Source organism: Prorops nasuta, unplaced genomic scaffold, assembly GCF_024137725.1.
Source record: "Prorops nasuta isolate Cenicafe-Biocafe unplaced genomic scaffold, Cenicafe_Pnas_1.2 PNAS00013, whole genome shotgun sequence".
Taxonomy (NCBI): domain Eukaryota; kingdom Metazoa; phylum Arthropoda; class Insecta; order Hymenoptera; family Bethylidae; genus Prorops; species Prorops nasuta.
The window spans coordinates 3,916,437-3,938,217 of record NW_027116810.1 but is presented as its reverse complement, the minus strand read 5'-3'; the positions used below and the strand labels follow the sequence as shown (position 1 = coordinate 3,938,217).

General features: G+C 35.3%; 3 protein-coding genes across 3 annotated transcripts in view; 2 read left to right on the top strand and 1 right to left on the bottom strand.

Moving 5' to 3' along the window:
* LOC136778025 (opioid-binding protein/cell adhesion molecule-like) overlaps positions 1–21,781 on the top strand; it is a 1,000,824-nt gene that overhangs the window by 123,251 nt on the left and 855,792 nt on the right. The gene's annotated exons all lie outside the window — the stretch shown is intronic.
* On the top strand, positions 1,875–11,992 carry LOC136778091 (myb/SANT-like DNA-binding domain-containing protein 3). The gene is made up of 7 exons (XM_066734702.1): positions 1,875–1,988; positions 2,193–2,329; positions 2,947–3,181; positions 10,716–10,925; positions 11,052–11,265; positions 11,374–11,487; positions 11,652–11,992. The coding sequence occupies exons 1-7, from the start codon at positions 1,875–1,877 to the stop codon at positions 11,990–11,992; spliced, it is 1,365 nt and encodes a 454-aa protein (XP_066590799.1).
* Positions 12,651–14,273, bottom strand: LOC136778090 (putative nuclease HARBI1). The gene is made up of 4 exons (XM_066734700.1): positions 13,953–14,273; positions 13,436–13,732; positions 13,151–13,359; positions 12,651–12,948 (listed from the first exon to the last, which is right to left on the bottom strand). Exons 1-4 carry the CDS (start codon positions 14,271–14,273, stop codon positions 12,651–12,653), a joined length of 1,125 nt encoding a protein of 374 aa, XP_066590797.1.

The window sequence follows — 21,781 nt, the reverse complement described above, 5'->3', positions numbered from 1 at the left end:
GGATTACTCATTTACTGTTCAGCCTCCTTTGGAGCATTTTTATTTTGTATTTATTTTTCGCAATCAAATAAACTGCCTTTTACCAGATTTCCTGGGCGTTGTTTTTTGCCACTCTAAAGCCTCCCTTCCTAGACATCCTCGCGGACATCACACAATCAACTTTCACACAGTTTAGCATATTTGTTCCCCTGATAGAGGGGGAAAAGAAATGTTTTACATGCGACAAAAAAAAAGATCGTTCAGTATTGCATCGATCGACTGACGATAAGGACACCGATATTCGTTGATTTTCAAGGTTTTGTATTGAACGACAAAAGTTTTATAGTTAAAGAATTTGCGGTGTTGCGTGATAATGAAGTGTATCAAAATGTATTTTTTCACCACCATTTCAAAAAGTTTTGTTGAGCGATCTCGAGAGAGAACAGAATAAGTAAGTATTTTTTTTTAACGATAAAAAATATAATGTTCTGTATATAATTTTTTTTGTTTAAAGTTGGCTTTATTTTCATCGCCATGGATTCAATTGGACCGACGGTCATTCACCTTATTACAAGTATAAAAATGTAATACGAAAGTATGTAACGTCATACGAGGAGAAGGAGGAGGATTGGATTTTTTTAAAAGGACGGGAGAGATATGATTGGTTGAGAAAAATTTGCAACTTAGAAAATATATACAATGTGAAGGAGTGTGAGTGGGGTAACTTCAGTCTTAGAGGGAGTAAGAATTTCGAACCACCATTACCCAAGTGTATGACTCATTATGGTATATGTTCACTGCAAAATGTCTATTATGTGAAATCTGTATATGATCAAAGAAATAAATGACTTCTGAAAAAAAAATTGATAGCAATGTATATCTAAGAATATCGATTACATCTTGGACGAAACAATGGGATGTGTATATCACCTCTACTCCCATTTTCTATTCGCTATATATGAGCGTTACTCTTCGCGAGAGACGCATTCACAATTATTAATTTATTGTTGTTGTCTACCGTATGACAGAATTAAAAAATTTTATATTTTTTAAGAAACAAAAATGTCTACTGATTTAGGTAGAAATTTTTTTACAATTTATAGTGCGAACGAATACAATGCATGGGTATTGGAATGTCGCGAGCATATTCGACGATTGAGCAACACGGATCGAGCTCTGCCCGTTGGAACGCGTCAAAAGAATTTCGCTGAAATCGCGTGTATAAAGTGTCTATTGCTACGAGCGCAGAGAGAACTGAATTATATTAAATCAGGTGCTGGTTGTAGCAATGACGTACAAGAACTTACCTGGTAGGAGCTTGACTCGGCGTTTCGAAGTCGAATATGCAGCGGTATGGTACTTAATAGTAATTATATAAAGCCCAAGGATTTTTTAGTAGACGCGGAAGTATTAGTGCGTGTGCGTATAGATAAGGTATTTGTTAGTGCAAATAGTGTTAAGGTTAATTGTGTATTTAACGGACAATTCATCTGCAAGGACAATATTGATGAAAAAACATTAGTACGGCTAACGCAATATTGTATAAAACTGATAATTTTAGTGATTGATATAGGAAAAATATTTAAGACGTTGTTATGAAAAGATTAAGTAAATTTCAAAAGAGTGATAGTGGATGGGATTTACAAAAAATTCATTATTTATTGGTTAACATTAATCGTTTTAACCCGTTGCACGCGGGTTTTAGAATTAATCAACCACCTGCTATCGCAAGTAGGAAATCTCTGATAAATTTAGAAACCAGTGATAATGCATGTTTCGCGTGGTCCTTGACGGCGGTATTCTATCCGGCTAAACCTACGGCTAATCCATAGCGCACGTCCTCTTATCCACATTTTCGGACTGTTTTAGACGTCGGTAGCATAACCTTTCCGACTATGCTAAAACAGGTCCTGAAATTCGAGACGGATAATGACGTGTCGGTCAACATCTTTACCTTGGAGAATGAAGAGCAAAATATCGACGCAAAAATCAAAATTGTACCTCTTCAGGTGACAAAGAAGAAGGGATCGAGGCATGCTAATCTTCTTCTCGTCAACGATGAATAGGGAGCTGCACATTTTATGTGAATAAGGAATCTGTCGAGATTGGTGCTAAGTCAATTCACCAAGAGCAAAATTGCCCATTATATATGCGATCGGAATGTATTAATAATAATACAAATATAACTGCATATGTTTTATATTATTTTTTAGATGTCTCCACTACTTCGCACAGTAGAGAGGCTCAAGTCGCATGAGCAGGATTGCGCGCTGCTCAACGATGATCTCCGCTTGATGCTACCGAGAGAGTCCGAGGATCGCTGGGTTTCCTTCAAGAACATCAAAAATGGGTAAAGAGTGCCATTCGTCGTATACGCGGATCTCGTGTGCATATAATCAAAAGTTGAACAAACAAACAGTAGTAATATTTATCAGAAACATGAACCTATCAGTGAAGGCTATTTTTTAAAAAGTAATCGCGATGCGTCACTCTCGAGATACGATGCTCATCGGGGTGCCGACTGCATCGAATGGTTCGTACGCGAGCTCGAGGTCAATGCCCGCATCGCGAGCGAGAAACTGGGGACTATATCGTGCCCATGCGTGATCTTAGTCTTAGCGAACGATCGCGTCACTATAATGACCCCAATTGTCATATATGCAAAAAGCCGTTTCTTCCAAATCAACTTCGAATTCGTGATCACGATCATCTGACCGGCAGATACAGAGGACCGGCTCACAATAATTGTAATTTAAATTTTAAAGATTCGCATGTAATTCCAGTAATTTTCCACAATTTTTCCGGCTATGATTTGCATTTTATTCTCGAGACGATCGCTAATTTGTACGAGGGATCGGTATATCTGCTGCCTGTACATAAGGAAAAATACATTTCATTCACCAAATATTTGCGAAATTATAATATGTGGCTGAGATTTATCGATTCGTTCAAATTTATGGCCTCCAGTCTGGACAAATTGAGCTCGTACTTGACGGAATCTCAGCTGAAAAATTTGAGGTCACAATTTTCGGACTTGAGCGTTGAGCAGTTCAATTTGCTTACGAGGAAAGGTATTTTTCCTTACGTCTATATAGATAGTCCGGCTCGATTGGAAGAGACGGCTTTACCACCGTGCCAGTCGTTTCGCAAAAGACTGACCGACAGCGATATAATCGAGGAAGAATACAATCATGCGATACAGGTATGGGCCAAATTTCAGACGCGCACACTTGGGGAGTACAGTGACCTGTAATTGAAGACCGATGTCCTATTGTTGGCCGACATTTTCGAAAGTTTTCGCGATAGTTGCATGCTAAATTATACCTTGGTTCCAGCCTATTATTATACGCTTTCGGGCTTCACCTGGGACGCGATGTTGAAGCATACGGGAATCAGGCTGGAGCTTTTCATGGACGTGGATATGTTGCTGTTCGTAAAGCGCGGTATACGCGGTGGTTTGAGTCAGTGCTCCCATCGCAACGAGAGGGCCAACAATCGGTACATGCGGGACTGCGATCCGGCGGAACCGTCGAAATATCTCATGTATGACGACGTAAACAATCTGTATGGGTGGGCAATGTATCAGCCGCTGCCCACCCGTGGATTCCGATGGATCGAGGACGCAGCCAATCTCGATGTCTCCGCTATACCCTCAGATCATCCCGAGGGTTATATTTTGGAGGTTGATTTGGAGTATCCGCGTGAGCTTCACGACAAACACGCGGACCTACCGTTCATGGTGCGCGAGAAACCGCCAGGCGCGAGCCAGGAGAAGCTGCTGGCTACTTTAAACGATAAGACGCGTGACGTAATACATTATCGCGCTCTGCAACAATGTATGCGTAATGGACTTGTACTGAAGCGTATACATCGCGGTTTAAAGTTTCAGCAGTCCACCTGGCTACGCGATTACATCGAGCTGAACACGCGTTTGCGCACCGCGTCCACTAACGAATTTGAGAAGAATCTCTTCAAGTTCATGAACAACACGGTTTTCGGTAAAACAATGGAGAACGTGAGGAATAGAGTTGATGTGAGGCTCGCAACCAAGTGGGAAGGAAGATACGGGGCGGAAACCCTGATTTCCAAACTGAATTTTCATAGTCTCGCGATTTTCAATGAGAATTTGGTCACGATTCAATTATCGAAATTGTCCGCGAAATTTGATAAACCCATTTACGTGGGAATGAGTATTTTAGATATTTCAAAAATTTGCTTGTATGAATTTCACTATGACTATATGCTTCCTACATTCGGCAGTAAATGTAGAGCGATGTATACCGACACGAACAGTCTTATATACAGTGTCGAGTGCGACGACGTTTACTAGTACATAAAACGCGATCTCGCGCGATTCGACACCAGCGATTATCCAGACGATAATCAGTATGATTTGCCACACGTCAACAAATAGATACCTGGTCTGATGAAGGATGAGAACAATGGTCGTATCATGACCGAGTTCGTAGGACTGAGGGCAAAAATGTATACTTTCAAGGTGCAGGACTGCACGAGAATTGTTAAAAAAGCCAAAGGTGTCAAAGTTTACGTTATCGCTAGAAATATAAGATTTGACGACTACAAGGATTGTTTGGATAATTTCACCATACAGTCTCGCAATCAAAATTTAATTCGATCGAAGCTTCACCAAGTTTTCTCGATCAGTCAGAGAAAGGTCGCCCTCAGTCCGTACGACGACAAGCGTTTCGTTACACCCGGCACCTTAGCGACTCTACCCTGGGGACATTATAGTCTAAAAGAATATTTTTTTTTTATTTATTCGCTTTATTGATTTTATTTTAAGAATATATATATATATATATATATATATATATGAGGATCACTTTTCAAAATTTGATAAATCAACTATCAGATGAATAATGATAAAGCTTTAATATTTTATTTTGATGATACATTGCATTTAAAGTATTTTTAATATTTATGCATTAATTAAGAAAGCTCAACAGCTTTCAATAATAAGCACAAAAAAGAACAAAAAGGCATATCCGGAAATGCATATAGTTATAAAAAGATTAACATTATTGGCATTACTACCAGATTATTATATTATAAACACATTTCATTTATTGAAAGAAATCACTAAATCTCAATTTGGAAATATATTCGAACGATTTTTCAAGTATTATGAAGACTATTGGATCAATCAAATAAAACCTAAGAATTTTTCGGTATATACATTACAAAATAGAACAAACAATTATTCCGAATCGTACAACAGCAAATTGAAAAAGACCTTAGGTAAAAGGCCGCATATAAATTCATTCATAAGTATATTTAATAAATAAAGCTTTATAAATTATAACAATGTAATGCTTTTATAGAACAAAAAGTGCTTTTCAAATCTAACATCGGTTCAACTACAATAACAGTAAAAATAGTATTTATATACAAATAAAAATAATCCTTTTCTAGATTATTTTCTTAGTTTACAAGAACAGAAACTTCAATGTTCACATTTTATTTTCACCTTATTGATTGAAGAAAAATTGAATCTGGCTTCCATAATTCTTTCCTCCATTATTTCACTTCTCACTCTATCTCTCCCTTTCTGCCCTGTAAAATAATATTATATAAATTTAACTTATTTTTGTTTGCATTAGGCTATATAGAAATGTTATTAAAAGAAACTAATTGCGAAATATCACAAATCGAAAGAAACATTTATAAGCCAAGAGAAAAGAATAAGAAAACATTAATGTTAAATAATGAAATTAATGAATTTTATAAAAACTTGGAAAAAATTAATAACTGTGAAGAGGTAGAATCTCAGATACTTCAATTAATGGAAACGTTTACATACATAAAAGAATTACTACAAACTGAGAGAAGGAATATATTAAATAGCTTAATAAATCTAGGCAGCAGAGACACAGAAGATGAAATAATTGACATTGAGTCTATTCCAACTATAAAAATAGATTATTATTCAAGTGAAATGCTTATTGATAAATTAATTGAAATAAAAAATAAGTACCTTCAAGACAAGGAAGAAATCTCACTTTTAATTGTCAATGAGGAAATGTACAAAGGTTAATAAAAAGTGTACATGCCCTATTTATAAAATTATTCCATTTCTTTCACATCCTTCCGCATGAATATACATACTCAATGTATCCATTTAGCATTACATATTTTGCATCAGTTTAAATTGATTTGGCAATTTCGGACATACTTGTAAGTCTGTGTTAAATTCATTACATTAATTGCGTAATAATGTAGTTTCCCCATCAACGAATAGATTGAAAAGTCTGAAAATATTGCAAAGAAATAACAATATAGGAACTGATAATGGTGCAATATGTATATCTGTTAATATGCTGAGAGTTATATTTAAATTGCATGACAACATGGATGTAACAATCTGCTATTTTTAGTATAGTAATTACAAATAAGTATCAACTTTTTTAGAGAGGACCTTTTTAATAGTTCTTCCCTAATTGCATCCTACAGAAATCTACGGGACTGGAGATACAATTGAAAGAAATAGGATATTAGATATTAAATCAAACAACGAGAAGCTAAAAATAGCTTGGTTTAATATCTACTATTTTATTTGTTTCAATTGTGTCCAGCCCTTGAGTTTTCTTTAGGTTGCATTATTCGAGAGGAATTTAAGAAAGGTCCTATTTAAAAAAATATATATCACCCGTAATTACTATACAATGATTAACATTTTCTTATATCCAGGTTGTCATGCAATTATAATCACTGCATAAAGCACATGACTAAAAATATGTAGTTAGTCATTTTGCTTTGTTTATTTATGTCTTGCACTGTTTAAAACGTTTATATTAATTATTTTTCTTTTTCTTGTTTCGATATTGCAGCAGACAATGACATTTAAGAGCCGGAATTATTAATGATATTACCACATTTATATACATACAATTTGTGCATGAAGATAGGCAGTTTTTGTTAACGACAGTTTATTGGGTTCTTATAGTGGGAATATACAATGATACATTTTGTATTGCCTATAAATCTGTCAAGCTGTAATGATTCGTTGAAAGTAACCTGTAAATAAAATCAAATATTTTTACAAAGAATTAATGTCCAAAACTAATTATTATTAATTAAACAGATGTAAATATATTGACTTATCTGATATAAAGGATGTTAGCTCCACAAATTTGTATTTTATTTTAATGTGACCATACCCTCTATATGAACACTCACAGCCAGTAGTATTAGTTAATTTTTCTTTACTAATTATTGGGATCTGACACGTGGGCGGAGTCAATATATATAGATATATAGAAAATTCAATATGGCGCAGAAGTGCCTAAGTGTCTAAATGTCTATTGAAATTACAGGAGGGTTATAATGATTTCGATGGAAAATATCTGTACAAACTTTTCTTCCAAATTCAAAAGTTTTAAGGTTTTCAATAATAAATTGCAATTTATTGAAAAATATCCATAAGAATCAATGTAAAACCCGGGCTTCCTCTGCTTTCATTTTTTACCGCTTGGAGCGCTTCAACTATGTCAGATCCCAATAAATTACAATTTTTTTAGACTAAACCTGCTACATTTGACAGACCACTCCAAATTATCATATGTGTGCATGATTACATGTATGAGTGTGCAGATGAAATTGTAATGAGGACCACATCTTGAATAAAATGCCTCATGCTTTCAGTGCTACCAACATCATATAGCAAAATTACTCATTGAGGGTGGTAAAGTTTCACCGTCCTGCGATAACGCACAGCAGCCAGGATCAGTGATACTCAAACTACTTTTACATTGCGCATTTTCATCAAAGATTTTTTTGCTCATTTGTTTCTGGTGGCTAAGTGATCACAATTAATTGTTTTATCGAATTTTTCGTGATCTGATTTTTTTGCTCCTATAGAATTGACGCAGTAAGCGTTAGCGTACAGCAGCAAGGATCAGTGATTCTCAAGCTATTTTTACATTGTGCATTTTCGTCAAAAATTTTTTTATTCATTTGTTTCTAGTTTCTAAGTGATCATAATGAACTATTCCAATAATATTTTTAACTATTTAATTTTTTTAACGAAGAAAAATCGAAAAGATACGTAGCTGATACAACGCGCGCGCCTCGACACGTTCTTGCAACGCCGTATCTTCGAAAATAATTAAAATTTTTTAAACCTTTTAATATTTTTCTAAAGCAAAAAAAAGCAACAAAATTAGTGTTATTGTTTGTTTAGTTTATTTGGCTGAGTATTACATAACCGTATGGGGGGGATCCAGCTTAACATTAACCTGGACCCACCCGCTATGATTTTAATTTCCTGTCCAGCCAGTAGAGCAAAAAATTTTTTATTTTGGCAAATAAATAGCAACAAAATAGCACTAAATCTTCATATGTTTAAAATTTTATTTTGCGCTAGGGGGGGATTCTAGCTTAATAGACATCATAGCCTGACTGTTGTTTGAAACTGATTTTAGAAAACAATATATAGCTTACTATGATTGAAGAGCACTAGTTGAAGACAATGTATTTTACTTCCTTCAAAATTTATATAAATGTTATTGTTGCATATTATACTAGTAGAGGAGCAATGTGGTTCCGATGACAGGGAGTGGGGGAAGCTGTTTTTTGGTGTGGAATGTGGATGTGTGGGGATAATACTCTCCTAGGGTGCGTTCGTTTTTGTGCTGGCAGTACTGGCAGTACTACGTCATCACAGTGTATTGCAATCAACGTTCGTTTTTTAATAAGCGTACTGCATTGCGTACTGCATACTGTATTTTCGAACGGTTGACAGTAGTTTAGTGCCAGTTACCGTGGGGTGGGAAATAGCAGCTTATCACATCGAGTATTTACGTGAGCTATCAGAAAGGAAGAAGGGGAGAGGTCTATAGTAATTTGGATTGATCATTAGAATAGATTTTTTTTTTAGTTTGCTTGAAAAAAAAACTGATAACATTTTTTGTATTCAGTGTGGTTAAAGTAATACTGAAAAAGTCTGAAAAATTTGGGAAATTAATAAGTTAACGGGATTCCTCACGCCTACTTTATCGACAGTTCAAGTCAATAAACAATTAGTTTAATAAAATTCAAATGCAAAGCGTATTGAACAATCGTGGTTTGTAGGACAATGTGCCAGTCCTAACGAGTCAAACGAACTTAAAAACACTCAAATTAGTTGAAAAATAACCCTGTACCATTGTGCCACGTTCTTGAAGAGAGGTTACTTTAGGTTATTTCCACTTCAAGAACGCGGGACAATGGTACAGCGTTATTCTTCATCCGATTTGAGTTTTATTAAGCTCGATTGACTCGTTATAATTGGCACCTTGTCATAAAGAAGCCCGTTTTTACAATTTGCATCGCATTTGACTTTTATTAAAGGAATTGTTTATTGACTTGTACTGTCGGTAAAGCACGCGTGAGGGATCCCGTTAACTGAATATCTTGAATACTGATATTCTGATCGATTGGAAAAGACTTTACATTTGTTTAATGAAAATAGTTTGAAATAAACTGTATTCCACACCATCTTGCGAATAAATTTGTAAGCACAGTTTTTTTTAAAATGCATGGTATTCTTGCCTAGATGGTATATAGGTAATCCATGGTAACCCATATCATTTAGCTTTTGGACAATTATCATACGTATTTTATTTATAACTTCGTATATTAATTGGTTATTTGAAGAGGTGTCAGTAGTACTACACAGTGGGAAATTGAATCGTGTGTGGTTCGGCTAGTTTCACTCTGTAATTTAAAATGGAAAATGATATACTACACTATAGTTAAAAGCACTGTATGTGTATACGTGATCGAACAAAATCAACTTAAGCGCCCTATGTCCATGCTCTATTTGCGTAAAATTATAGAATTTAATTAATCAAACTGTTCTTGTAAATTATGAGATGTATAAAAACCATATGAATATTTGTCGAATCAAAACCATTTTAGCTTAAGAGATTGTAAATTAAATAAGTTAACTTATACCAATTTTTCGCATTTTGATTTATAACTTTTTAAATAAAATTTTTAGATATTTTTTTGAGTAATATAAAAAATAAAAAACATATTTTTCAGTCAACAGAAGTCGAGATATAATTATTTACCCTTCTTTCATCCCACCGTCGTTCATATTAATGAAAAAAAGTAGTCAAAAGCAAATTTTACTTATATATCCCCCCTAAGCTCATACCCTAAGACTTCAAATTTTGCGAAATTTATTTTCTTAAGTAGACCGTCGTTAAACAAAAGATAAAGAAACTTAGGGTCGTATTCATAGTCCGGTTTCAAGTCAGCTCATGAGGCCGCCTTGGTGAAGAGCGCCTTATTTAAATAAGACTTTCTTAATAATTGAAGTTTTCATAGTCGTACAATAAGACGATCATCATGAAGTAGTTATAGTTCAAGTAGATCTTATTACAAATAAGCTGATCTTTCCAAAGAATATCTTAAGCAAATACTTATTTGTCGTTCGGATATTTCCGCCGTATTTCTAGTAACTTATCTTAGTTTATCCAATCAAAGATATTCTACCTGAAGCTGTGGAGACTGATCTAACGCAATTTAACCGTATGATATACTGAAAAAATATCGTTTATATTTTTACCACTACGTCATTAAAAATTGATTAATTAAAAGTTGATGTAAGTAAATTAATAATATTATTTATATATTCATATAGAAACTTTGAGAAACTATATAACTATGAATCCTGTGCCTTTGAATAATATTCCTTATTACAACTTTATTTATACCTATTTATTTGTTAGGTTCTTTTTGTAGTAATGGAAAAGAAACAGATGACAAGCCGTAATAAACATTATTCCTCAGTAGAGAAAAAAATATTTCTTGAAATATTAAAAAAATTTAAACATATAGTTGAACAAAAGAAAAGCGACAGCTCTACATTGAAAGAAAAAGAATATGCATGGAATGAAATAGTTGAAGAATATAATGGTTCTTTGTTGGTTTGTGAAAAAGTAAGTGCAGGTATATACTAATAAATAGTATAAGAATAATTCTTATATGATTGCTTGAAAGAAATTAGCCTTTTATGTTTTCATCAATAACTTGATTTTATATTTAGCTGATCTAATACTTTATAGCGTACTGTTTCTCAATTGAGAAAGTTGTGGACTAATTTAAAACAAGGTCAAAGAGAGGCATTGACAAAAGAAAAACAATACAGAATGGCTACTGGTGGTGGTCCACCGATACAAGATTTTCAAATTGATCCAGATATAACTGATATTGCTCCAAATTTAATGAAAACAGCACCAGTAATATTCACTTCCAACTTAACTGCCAATGAAATAAGTGGTAGGTGTGGTGAAAAAATGTTACAAATAAATCGGAAGCTGTTAATAAATACAAAACAAACTCGTCCTTTCAAACTGTATATATACATGTATTATAATATTATTTCAGAGAGACAAAATAATATTATAAATACTTTGGCAGACGGGGAGCAAGAAGAAATTGATAATTTGTTTCACGAAAATGTGGATGGTGACTTAGTAGAACAAGAATATTCTTCCCAAGGTGTGTATGAAATAAAACTTCAATATTAATTCCTGCAAAATGGCAAACAGACTTTGCTGTTGATTAGAAAAATACTAGCATAACAATATAGTATCTGTATTCATAAGTCGCTTGTACAATCATTGTATTTAGAAGTTATTATATAAAACATTATTGTTTTTCAGATAATGCAACAGACGTGATAATTATTAATGATTTGAACAAGGAAAATAATTCATATTATGAAAATTATCCAAATAAAGAGTCTATTAAAGGTAAAAGATGTTCAAAAAGAAAAATTTCTTCTACAATGAATAATAAGGAACAGGAGTTACGTATTCTAAGAATTGAAAAGTTAATACAAGAGGATACGGAAATATCAAAAATTCGTAAAGAGCATGAAATTAAGATTATTAGATTGAAAGAAGAACATTTACAAAAAATACAAAAACTAGAAGTAGAAGAATATGAAACTAAGACTGCAATCGTACAATTACAATTAAAAACACTAAGGAAAGATAAATAAAGCATTACAAAAAAACTATTATTATAATGTATTAAGCACAGTACAGTATTATTTTAGTATTAACTAAAAATTTTTTTATTTATGTTGAAGATATATTTGATATGACGTTTATACTATTATATAGTTTTAATTAAAACTCATTTATGAAAAAGATACGAATGTAACACGTTTAAGTTTGTCAAAAATAAAAAATTTTATGAACGTAATAAATATTTTCTAATTTAATAATATTGAAAAGGAACTGACTTAACTTCCATTAAAAAAGGAAATAATTTCAAGAAAAAAGTAAAAACAGATATGGGTTAAAGTTAATTTTATAACATTTGTGGATTATTACACATATTATGTTACAACGAAAAAATTTTACGCTTAAACATTTTCCATATAAATTATTACAATTTCAATTATTGAAATCAATTCTTATAGCGAACTTATATTTGATTAAGTATATGAAAATACAAGTTGTCAATTTCTTGTGCCGCCAACTTTGGATGATTGTACCTAGAGAAATAATAATAAGCAGAAAATTGAAGTATGCAAAGAGCATGTTTCTCATAGTTTTCAATGAAAACCATAAAACAAGTATTTTTAAACAATTTGTAAACTAAGCGCAAATTTAGGATGGATTGACCTATATATACTAAATGTTCATACTTTCTTATCTGAACAAATTTTCGATGAGGGCATCTCGAAATGCAAGACCTTCGGCAGGCTGCCAATGCGTATTTACAACGTTTTCCTCTTCATCTTCACTTTGCATTTCTGCAGTTTCTTCTTCTTCTAATATGTCATTAAATATTAATGCCATATTATGTAATACGGCACATGCTACAACAATTGATGTTGATGTTACTAATTTTAATGATAGACCTCTTGACAAGCACGGGAATCGACGCTTCCAAATTCCGTAAGTTCTTTCCACAATAATTCTTGTTCTTTTATGAATAATATTATATCTGTAATATATATTATTTTCATTATTCTTTACTTTTTCATATTTGTATATCACTCTAATAGCACAGATGACCGAAAAGTAAACTTAAAGTCAACTTATAGTAAGTTCTTAACTTTAAGCTGACTTAAGTCGACTTTTCATCATGTATACTATTAAGGTGGTATTTAGCTGAATATTAAAAGATAAACATTTCAAAATGATACCTCAATTGTTCATCTGTTTCAGGATTTACAAATGGAGTCAATAGAAATGGTAATGAGGGATAACCATTATCTCCCACAAGTATACCGTTTAACTCATGATGCAAAAAACGCATATAAACTCGAGAATTTTGAAATATCCTACTGTCGTGTTGACTTCCAGGCCATTCAGGAACAATATCTAAAATTTCTGTTTTTGGGCCAACTACAGTCTAATAAAAAAATATATAATATTATTGTGAGAACATTGAAATATACTTTGACTAAAATATAACTATTGTGAAATACCTGCACATTTAAACTGAAATAATTTTTGCGGTTTCTATATATTTCATCTAAATTTTGAAACCTGACATGAACTAGACGAATATGAGTACAATCTATAGCACCGCAAATACTTGGTAAGCCAAAACTTTCATTACGTCGACCAAGATTATTAAACAGTCTTTTATTATTTAATTGTGCTTCCACAGAAGAAGGAAATTTTATATAATCATTAAGGAGACTAGCCAAGCGTATAGATACTCGGAATACAACTCTGGATATAGTTGATTGAGAAATGTAAGATATATCACCAAGTACAAGCTGTAAATAACAAAAACTTTTTAGATATACCTTAGCAAGTAAAATAATAAATGTAACAATAATAGCTTAATATTAATTTTCTATTATTAATAGGTAAATTTATATACAGCATTATGTTCTTACAATTAAGCAGCTCGTTACATTTAATATTATGTTTCTGCTATAATTAAAATTAAAACGAATCAATCTTTATATATTGAAGATGAAATTTAATACATACAAAATCTTTAACCTGATAACTTCCAGTTGCATAAAATTGTAGACAGATTAATAATTGTATTACTGGAGGAACTGGTAACCCACGTTTATTAATTTTTGCCAATCCCTCTTCTATTTTTGGTAAAATTCTATACATTATCGTTTCTTTTTCAAAACGAAATCTTCTTTTGAATTCAAAATTATTATAAAAATTGAATGGATCTTGACCATCACGTATATATTTTTTTGGGATGCGTAATATCATATATTCATTTTCTTCTTCTTCTTCTTCTTCATCACTTGACATAGTTACCTCCAAAAGTTCATCTATTCTGCTATTCATTTTAAGATTTCTCAAGCGAAAACAATATTTTGGCAAAAAAAAAGTGTTTGAAAAATTTTAAATATCGCAGTAAATGACTTTTTAAAAATAATATAAAATAATTATTAATTTGAAATTCAAAGATTAAAATTGTAATCTTAACTGAAAAATATAAATCCAAAGAATGAAAAACCTATTTCCAGATTTTCCAGTATCATCAATCTTCTAATAAATTTTCACAAAACGTTCTTATGAGGTTATGTAGTTGTCTTAAGTCATCTCCATACATGACTTGGTGAAGATCGTTTTATTTGAACATAAGTCCGTCGAATTGATCAACTGAGATCGTCTTATTTAATTATGAATGCATATAAGTAGAATAATCTTAAGATTTTCCTTGTTTTAAAATAAGACATGATCATGAATCATAACAAGTCATTTTAAAATAAGATCGTATTGATGAAGAATAAACTTAAGACCAGTGCTCAAGTAATTGCTTATAAGAGAACTATGAATGTTGACGCCATCTGAAGACCGAACTTAAGGCGATCTTATAATTAAGTCTCGATTATGAATACGACCCTTAAACTTAAGTATTTTTATACATATATATTTGAGCATTTTAACCTTAATTTGACTGGAGTAGCCTACAACTAAAAATCAAAATGAGCCGCAACATACACATTAATATGAAGGTCTGCGTTGATGGCATTTATTTGCGTGTATTGCCGTGTATGTAATGCCCTTTACTCGTATTTTGGCTGGTGTCGTCTGCTGTACTGCAGCTACACTACCTTTTCAGGCACAGTATTCGCAGTAGGAAGTGACATAAAAAGTTATAAAAACATTGAAGTTTTCAAATGTTGAATATCTGCGACTAAGCGGTTCTCATTGGCTGCAGTACCCGCAGTAGGAAATGACATCAAAATCATTACGTCATAAAAACTTCACAGTACCGTAAAAGCGCACTGCAATGTATAAACGAACGTTACCTGTTATACTGTCGATACTGGCAGTACAAAAACGAACACAGCCTTAGTATGGTAGTGGTGGGGATGAGGAAGGAAAGGGTCTTATAGTGGGATCGAGTTTGGTTAGGGAGGGTGGGGGTATTTTTCACCCTATGTCACAGTTGGAAGGTCTTATAGTGGGACCGAGTTTGGTTAGGTAGGGGGTATTTTTCACCCTATGTCACAGTTGGACGGTCTTATAGTGGGACCGAGTTTGGTTAGGGAGGGGGTATTTTTCACCCTATGGTACCGTAGGTTAGTTATCCTACGGGGACCTAGTTGAGGGAAGGTGTTTTCACCCTTCGAAGTCGATGGTTAGTTACCTTACGTAGCCTAACTATTTCCGACTCTGCTACACAGATAAACTAGGTTGAGTTAATTGCTAGTTCCAGTAGTCACCGCTAGGTGACTGCCTTTCTTAATCTTCTTTCGCGCTAATGGTATTTTAATATTACGTAATTACACACACGGGTGAACTAGTTCAATTTAAAAAAGATGTTTGACTAAAATTATACATTCGCGGTACCGCGGGATACGGCTATAGAGAAGCTAGCCTTCAAGAGGAGGATGTGGATGAAAAAGGAGGAGGAGGAGGAGGAGGATGAGACATGGAGACTGGATGAGTAACTGATAGTAAAACTTTAGTTATTGAATAAAAAACAGTTTTACAAATTTTTATAGCCTTCCCTGACTTATCTTTTAGCCATTTTTAGCTTTTCAGGTAAGCATATCATACGATCCATCTAACAAGCAGGCTAGGTACTAGAAAGGGAAAGAGTTGTCAGTGCACTTCATTTTTTTGGAGGGGTAGGTAAAGCAAAAAAAAACATAACTTTTACCTAGACTTTAAGAAACTGTATTGGCACCATTCTAGCGATTGGAGAACTGATTGTAGAGTGTGCAGATAACTTCTAGAACGGATATGCTCGAGCACCGGACGTCTGAGATCGTGCCATGACTTGTTTAAAACAAACGTCTAGACTAATGTTACTTGATTTATGACCCCTTTAGAGCCCCGATTTTTTCATATTCTCTCATTTTTTTATATGTCTAGCTATCGAGAGGAATGTGCTCGTAAATTTTCCCGTTTCACTTTTCACTTAAGAAAAGTCTGCAACACGTTTATGCAATTAAAAGAATTCTGGAGAACCCACTGGTAACGTGTCATGACTTGTTTAACGCAAATTTTCCCTAGTTCACTTTAGAAAAGTCTACAACATAATTATGCAATTAAAAGAATTCAGGAGAAACCGCTTGTAACGTGTTACGACTTGTTTGACGCAATTTTCGTAGGCGGGCAAGAATACCCAACCACCCAAATATTAACTTCCAATAAGAATGCATCTCATCCCCTTCCATGAATGCATCTTATCCCTTCCATCATTTTTAAAACCCTTGTTGTTAGCAATCGAGAAATTTCAGTCAGTTAGTTTTCAATAGAAGCTTCAAGGAGGTGAAAGATCCAGTGCAAAGCTATATTCCGAATATTTTCCTCTCTGTACCACAGAAACTCTTTTGGGTGGTAAGAATTATTCTTTTATTATTATTCTCTTTTCTTGCTATTCTATTTCAATGTTTTTCTTTTCTTAATTTCTATGTTTTTTCACAGAAAAATGGATTTAACCAAGATCAATGCACTTGCAAGTGTAACTTACGAACCTAAGACTTTCGTAAAGCTGAATACTTTTGAGGAGAATAAGGAGTATCAAATCACTGAATTAGTGAAAATTAAGACCAAATATGGAGAGAAATTAATAGCGAAGCTGGCCACAGACGAATGGTTCTTCCTACCCTCAAGGATGATGAAATTACTGGAGTCGCCTGAACTAATCAAAGAACTTCAAAATGCTGCATCAGCGAATACATTAAAAATCTTATATGTTGGAGGACGATACAATAATTTAGAATTTAAAGTTACCCAATGATAATCATAAGATAAATTTTGGAAATCTTTGTAAGGAATGTTTTTAAGGATTGACATCAATAAATGTTTATTATATCTTATTTATTTATTTTTTCTTTATCCCTCACTACATTAGTAAGATACATATAAATCTAGTCTATTAACTTACATTTCTAACAATACTAGTAAGCGGGTTATATTCAACAATTTTATCATGTATAATTAAACAAGACGCAGTAGTATTACTTAGAATATTTCTAGTACAATCAATCTCAATTTTAACGTCAACAGTGCCTGACTTTATAGATTCATTTTGATGCGAACAATCGATGACGAAGAGAGGATCGTATTCCACAAAGTTTTTGTAATTAAGCATTGGTTTCGACTGTTTTTCTCCTGCATAATATGAATGGATAAATTTAACATACATATCATATAGTACAGAATAACGGTTTTTTCGCTAGCACTATCAATTCGGTCATATGGATAAAATTCTGAATTCAGATAGACTTTAACATCACGAACAAAACTGTCATTGAATCTAAGCACCTCCATATGCTGCGTACTCTTCTTATTTTGTCTAAATGCTAGTATAACATATCGAGGTTTCTCCAATTGTGTTGCAGCTTTTACGGCCCATGTATGCCTCTGTGTTTCAGGTAGAAGTGGATATTCGTAGAGTTCCCAGGAACGAAAAGCCATGGTTAGACTTTTGTTTTGCTCAATCAAACGTAGAAATTTAAGTTTTGTATAATCATTCAGTGATACATGAGGAATCCTCCACTTCACTTTTTGCAAATCAATTTAGGAGTTGATGATTTTTCTCGAAGAATGTAGTGAATTTATATCATCACGTGCTCGAATAAGAAAGAGTTCATGACGTGCATTTATTACAACTCTTCTGTAGTCTTCACAAAAACCCAACAGCATTTGCAATGGTACACAAAAGTTGAAATGATTCGTAGACCTGTGATCTGTTAGAAACCATCCTGAATGACGTAGACTTGCACCTTCCTCAGCAGTTAAGGAGATGAGATTCTTCATAAAGCTAGTAATACCCACATTCTTGCAGCGATCAATCTCAATACCATTCAATTCATAACGAATTTCATCAAACAACAATGCCATGGAATTACAGTCAAGTCCTACGACATCTTGGGTTGCTGCATCCGGAGCACGGGTTCCAACGATTATCTTTCCCTCAATGTAGAGATAACTTTCACAGGGTAGAAGAATTAAATCTTGCTGTTGTATAGGAATTCGAATTTCATCACTATTTCCCAATGAGGCATTTGCATAAGGATTGTATGCATGCATTTCCATTTTAGTGATGCGATTGTCGAACACCGGTTGAGCGGTTACATCTAATGGATCCATTTTTATTTCTAACGTTGAAACCCAGTGATTGTAGAAAGGTGATATTTCTTCTTGTTGATGATACTCCAACGTTACCTTCGCTCAATGTATTTTGTCCTCCAGCGTTACCTTCACTCAATGTATTCTGTCCTGCTGCAGCAGTTGGACTGATAGGCTCATTGAGTATCGGTGATTTATAAGTATTCTTGTAAATCAACATTTTCTAATATGTAAACGAATTGTGATTTCTTCACCTCCGAAATTTACTATGCGATCTTCCTGATCGAGAATACGCAAGGTGAGACGGTCAATTACTTTCGCAATAACTGGCAAGTAAATGACGTTCTTCGGTGTTTCTGCGATTTTATAACCTGGCTGAACACTCGGAAAAAATTCATGTATAACATGTCGAGGTCTACCGTTTTTGTACGCACCCGCTGTAATGTTGCATTCAATTCGTAGAATATTTACTCTTATAATGTTTACGGGCTCGTCTGATTCAGCTAGTGTGTTCGGTGGAATAACACGATCTGATGAAAAACCCAACAAAGAGCCTATATTGTTAGGTTGTGTAAAATCAATCTGATATTTACACTTGTGACGAGACGCTTGCTTTGGCGCTGCCCCATGCACGATACCGCGTGGTGGGGAGAGCTGTGGCGTACGTGCCGATACCGCGGCCTATACTATAGCGTGCTCCAAGTGTAGAGTCCTCGTCATGCCCCTCCTTAACTTCCCAAAACGGCTACTCCGCAGCGCCGATTCCGTTTTCGGCGGCTCAACTGGGTATATAAGACCGAGCTCCGACCCAGTTGAGCATTCCGTATCCAGGAGCTCTCCGGATACATCCAACCCGATCCTACGCAGGAGTTCTCCGCGTATACCTATCCTTTGCTCAGGAGTTCTCCGAGCACTTCCTGGCGCAGGAGTTCTCCGCGTCCTCCACACCGTTCCCTCCGACTATGCCCATGACTAACGGCCGAGTCCAGGAGTTCTCCGGACCAACGGCCATTTCTTTCAGGCTTTAATAACCTTTTTTTTATTTGCAGCTCCCCCGTTGACCGCCATATTGGCGTCCGCCATATTGGCTTCCGCCATATTGGCTCCCCGGGCCCTCCCGTAAGGCCACCTACCGCCGCGCCGCCTACCGGTCCGTTCCCGAAAGCCCTGCCGAGTGGCTACCGAGCGAAGCGCCGCCAGCGGGCGATAATTGTACTTGCGACATAGCGACCGACACATATGCGTACACACCTGCAGCGGCAATACACGAACAACACAAACATAAATAGGTTAAGGTTATTATGTACAAAAACATTGTAAATACTCTTGTTTCTTTTATTTATCCTAAATAAACAGTTTTTGTTATCTACATTAAACTTGTCCATATTTATTTTGATCCTTCTCGGTCAAGCGAACCGAACGGTTTTTGCGACGACTAAACTCGTCAACAAAACACGTTACAAACTGGCGCCCGAACAGGGACCGAGAACGATCAAAAGGACGGTTTAATGCCCCGACCGAAAACATCGACCGGCTTCATCTACAAGTTCAGCAAGGCGGATTTAGCAAAGAAACTTGCTTCACTGCAATTATCCACCGAAGGAAACCGAGACGAGCTACGCGCCCGGCTAGTGGAATATCACTTGGCGAATATTGAACCGAATACTTCGTCAGCTAGCACCATGGACGAAGAGCCCGATTTTAACCCGCGCCAAGCGCTAGAGTGGGCACGTAAGTCTGGTATTCGTTTTGAAGGGAAAGATCCCCTAAGTTTCCTAGAAAAAATCGAGGAATTGCAAGAAAGTTACCAGATTGCGGAAGCCGAGTTACTTGCCTGTGTACCGGTCCTTCTGGCAGGACAACCTCTTTTATGGTATCGTTTAGTAAAGGAGGAAATAAACACATGGAAAGAGTTTAACACTCTCTTCCGCAGACAATACCTACCGGCACGGTTTCATGTCGCTATGGAGGAAAGTATACATCAGCGATTACAAAAGCCGCAGGAACGAATCCTAGATTACATCACGGGACTAGGAACTCTTATGCGCCGCCATGGGGAAATGTCCAAGGCTTCACAATTGGATCGCTACTATAACAACCTCCAACCGGCTTATAGAAACTATATTAAGAGAAGGGAGGTACACACTTTAGCCGACCTAATTGAGCTGGGACAAGAATTCGAGATCAACCTAGATTTGAACAAGGCATTCTCCGGAAAATCCGAATCTAGGAAACCTCGATCCGAAAAAGCAGTAGCCACCGCTAGCCCTGCTTATAACTCTAAAGACTGTTGTTGGAATTGCGGACAACGAGGACATAACCGCAAGAATTGCAAACGACCTCGGAAGTTGTTTTGTTCCCGTTGCGGAAAAGAAGGAGTATACTCCCGTGAATGTCCGTGTCCGGGAAACCCCGTTGCGGGCCGAGAGGAAACCGAAGCCTCCCGGCCCCCTACCGAAGATTGAGAGACCCGCGTCCTCATATCTTACTCCGTATCAATAACCGGAATTACCGAGCCCTGATTGATATAGGAGCTACACACTCCTATATTGGAACAAAAGTATTCCAAGAGTGCACACCATTAACCAATCCCTTGCAGGAAGCTACGCGATTGGCTAATGGCGAGAAAATTTCGGTTACAAAAATCGCCCGCTTAAAGATCCGGATAGAAAAAGTGAAGTTAAATCACATCTTCCGCATCTTACCGACCTTACCAGTAGACGTCTTATTAGGACTAGACTTTCTGAACCGTATCGGATTCCAATGGAGTACCTCTGTTCCAGTAAAAGCGTGTCTTATCGCCTCCGAGGCGAATCGAGGCCTACATAGATGCTCTCCCTCCGAGAGAGAAAAACTAGACAAAATGGTACAAGAAGAGCTCCGGACTACCAAACCTTCCAGAAAACATACCACTTGGGCTCAGCATTGCATCCGAGTAAAAACTGGACAAGAACCCATCCGTCAACGCTATCGGACCTACAATCCTAAGCTACAGGATATCATTGACCAGGAACTGGACAAAATGTTAACCGAGGACGTAATAGAGCCTTCCGACAGTCCATGGAATTCAGAGATCGTTCTAGCTAGAAAGAAAGACGGAAAATACCGCTTCTGTATTGACTTCCGACAAGTCAATACTGTTACCGAACGGGATGCATACCCGTTACCGCCGGTCCAAAATATTTTGGACAAACTTAAGGGGGTCAGATATCTTTCAACAATTGATTTGAGAAACGGATACTGGCAAATTCCCCTAGATC